This window comes from Falco cherrug, chromosome 3 (assembly GCF_023634085.1).
Source record: "Falco cherrug isolate bFalChe1 chromosome 3, bFalChe1.pri, whole genome shotgun sequence".
NCBI classification, from domain to species: domain Eukaryota; kingdom Metazoa; phylum Chordata; class Aves; order Falconiformes; family Falconidae; genus Falco; species Falco cherrug.
The window spans coordinates 53,254,248-53,257,162 of NC_073699.1; the positions used below are offsets into that span (position 1 = coordinate 53,254,248).

The 2,915-nt window shown below is 43.7% G+C and overlaps 1 protein-coding gene across 1 annotated transcript; it reads left to right on the forward strand.

Annotated features, from left to right (window-relative positions):
* Window positions 1–1,311: 1,311 nt before the first annotated feature.
* LOC114015934 (maternal DNA replication licensing factor mcm3-like) lies at window positions 1,312–2,659 on the forward strand. The gene is made up of 3 exons (XM_055703518.1): window positions 1,312–1,456; window positions 1,554–1,707; window positions 2,355–2,659. The coding sequence occupies exons 1-3, from the start codon at window positions 1,313–1,315 to the stop codon at window positions 2,495–2,497; spliced, it is 441 nt and encodes a 146-aa protein (XP_055559493.1). The 5' UTR covers window position 1,312; the 3' UTR covers window positions 2,498–2,659.
* The last annotated feature ends 256 nt before the right edge of the window (window positions 2,660–2,915 follow it).

The following is a 2,915-nucleotide window of genomic DNA, read 5'->3' on the forward strand; positions in this document are numbered from 1 at the left end:
ACCCCTCCCCAGGCCGTGCCAGCGGGCCTTGGCACAGCACACAGGGGGCTGCCTGTTGGGGCCGGCCTGAGGGAAGCTTGGTATCAGCTAGGAAGGACTGGCATCTACTGCACAGTTAAAAAATTGTCAGCATGGCTTTAAGTGCTATGGGTTCTGTTGCAGATGCCTTCTGTACTGATTACAAAAAAAACCACAGTAGCTTTCCCCTGAGGATCCACTGGGGAAGATCCTGGTTTTTTAGAGCCAGAGCTAAGCCTCGCCTGTGGCTGCTGCCGCCTGCTGCACCCCCGTGCCCCACGGGGACATCTGCCACACCGCGTGTGAAGATGAGAACAACCATCACCACCTACCTCTGTCTCCTCTTTACCAACGTCCCTGTTAGCAGGGCCCGGACCCTGCCCAGTGACAGCCGAATGCCCCCAAGCTGCCCCCCTGCTCCGCCGGGAGCCCCGTTTGTGCAGGGCTGGGGCAGGTCTGCTCAGGGCAGCCGGGAGAGCTCGGCTGGGCCATGGCAGCCGAGGCAGGCTGAGCAAAGCAGGGAGGCTTGCCAGGGGCCTCCAGAGGCAATCCCAGCTGGAAATGGATTTGGGTTTGATTTCATTTTCGTTCGGGTCCTCTTACCTAGGAGACACAGCCGTGCCCTAGGGGGCTTGTGTTTCTCACATGCAGACCATGGGCTGTGTCCACTTCTCTCTCGGGATCGTTTTATACCAATTGCACTCTCCCCTCCCCAGAGCATTCTCTCTGAAGTGGCAGCCATCTCACCAGTGCTTCCCTACGAAGCCTGTAAACCTTCAAAAGATTGATAGGTCCTTAAAATTTCAAGTTAAGGTGGTGTTTCTCTGCTTTAAAATTTAGGTTTCTGAGATGGTGGCTTTTTCTCACCCTCAGAGGTTTCCAAGGGTTGTCTGATTGGTGTGTAGAAGAAGCCCAAGTGTCTGGCAAGCCTTTTGAAAACAAAACAAAAAACGAGTTGTCTCTCTTTCCTTCAAAGGTAGCCCAAACACCAGAGCACGTTCTTTGAAGGGATGTCACACCATACTGCTCCCCACCGCACAGGTGTCCCAGCCACCCGTGTTGCAAGGTAAGGAAGACATTAAATCCTCAGTGCTGCAAAGCTATCTGACCTAGTTCTAGTTCTTTTGAATTCCAATGTTGGAACTTCGTTGAATCCTCCTTTAGGGTGGATTTCACTCACTAACCGTAATAAGAGGGATAAATCTAATAATTTCTTTGCCTTTGATTATTTTTCTGTTGTGAAAACAATGGTCCAGTATGTATTTAATAGTTCATCTATTTAATAGTTAATCTCATGACATTTCTCTGCATCTGGAGGAAAATACCCAGGACAATAATGCTGGCTAATAATATCAAACTGATGAGCAAAGAAATAGCACCCACGTTCTCAACTGATGATGTGGCAAAGATCAAGAAATTCTGCAAAACTCAAACTAAAGTAAGTTATAAATTGCACTAATACTGGCTAATGGATAATGAGATTCCATTCTAATGTTGGTAATGTGCAATGTAAGTGTTTGCTGTTTCTTAAATAGGATATCTTTGACCATTTAAGCAAGTCTTTAGCACCAAACGTTCATGGCCATGAGTATATTAAAAAAGCCATTTTGTGTATGCTACTGCGGGGTAATGAGAAAGTTCTCAACAATGGGACAGACATTAAAGAAGACATCAATATCTTATTATTAGGTAAGAGCATGTAGAGTTAATAGTGCATTGATAAGTTATTTTATTATCCCCCCTCCTCATCATGCCAGTGTAGTTCTGTTATGCAATATTAGCAGGAAAATAAAAGCCAACCCAGTACAAAGACTCATTTCGTCTTATACAAGAATGTTTGTTAGTGTCTTAGGATCAATTTATTTTATCCTTGGGCACATTTTTACAATTATTTCTGTTTTGTCCCACACTTCCCTATTTACGTGACATCTGTTCTATGTTTCTAACTAGTGCCGACACAATGTGCAATCGAGTCTAATCCTGCACTGCTCATTCGGGCAAGACACCCACTGATTTCACGAATGGGCTTCAGTTTATCGCTTAAGTTGATGGAACTATTCTACTTCTGTCACTTGTAGGCACGGTGGCTATTCAGTTGTGGCTTCATTTCTAAGTGCTTTCAGTACCCATAGTTAAGTTACCTTAGCCTGACAGTGCCAACCTGCTGCATAACAGGTCCTGGCAGAGGTGTCAGCTTCCTTACCTAAATCAAGCTCTTTGTTTCTCTACAGAGCTTCAACCAAATAGTTGATAAATTGCTTTTAAAATAGATTAACCTAAAACAATAATCGTTTTCAAGTCTTTCTGTTTGAGTATGTCTTTTCTTTCCTGAGGAGGGCAACTTGCACACTTCCTTATTGGCAGTACTGAAACAAAACTTCATCCACACGCACTACTATGGCATTTTCACCATGTCGGTAGAGATGGGATCTGTTTTCCAACAACAACCCCTTGCCAAAAGCACTTCCCCAGCACCTGAATTACCTTCCTGTGTATCCGAATATAGTGCATGTGGAGACATGAAAATTCAAAACAGCTGTATAATGGCACTCAATGACATGTTAATGGATCTGCTGCACTTTGCAACCCAAAGGACTGTCTATTAAAGCTTTAATAAATCTAAAAGTTGGTCACTTAATAAAATGCAAAGGTAGGTTGGACATAGGCATACTTCTTTGAAATTAGGAATGAGATCTTAAATTAAAAGAAAAAAGGATTTATTCTGGGAGGATTCTGAAGCAAGAACTCTAATAAGGAAAGTATAGTTCGAGCATTTCTGTCTGTTTTATTGATTTCTGAGGATGTCTAGTACCTACCTGTGTTGCAGTAATGTCTGGAGGGGTGTTAGGTATGTGTTAATAGCATAGCAATACCAGCTTTTCCTTAAGAAAAGAGGT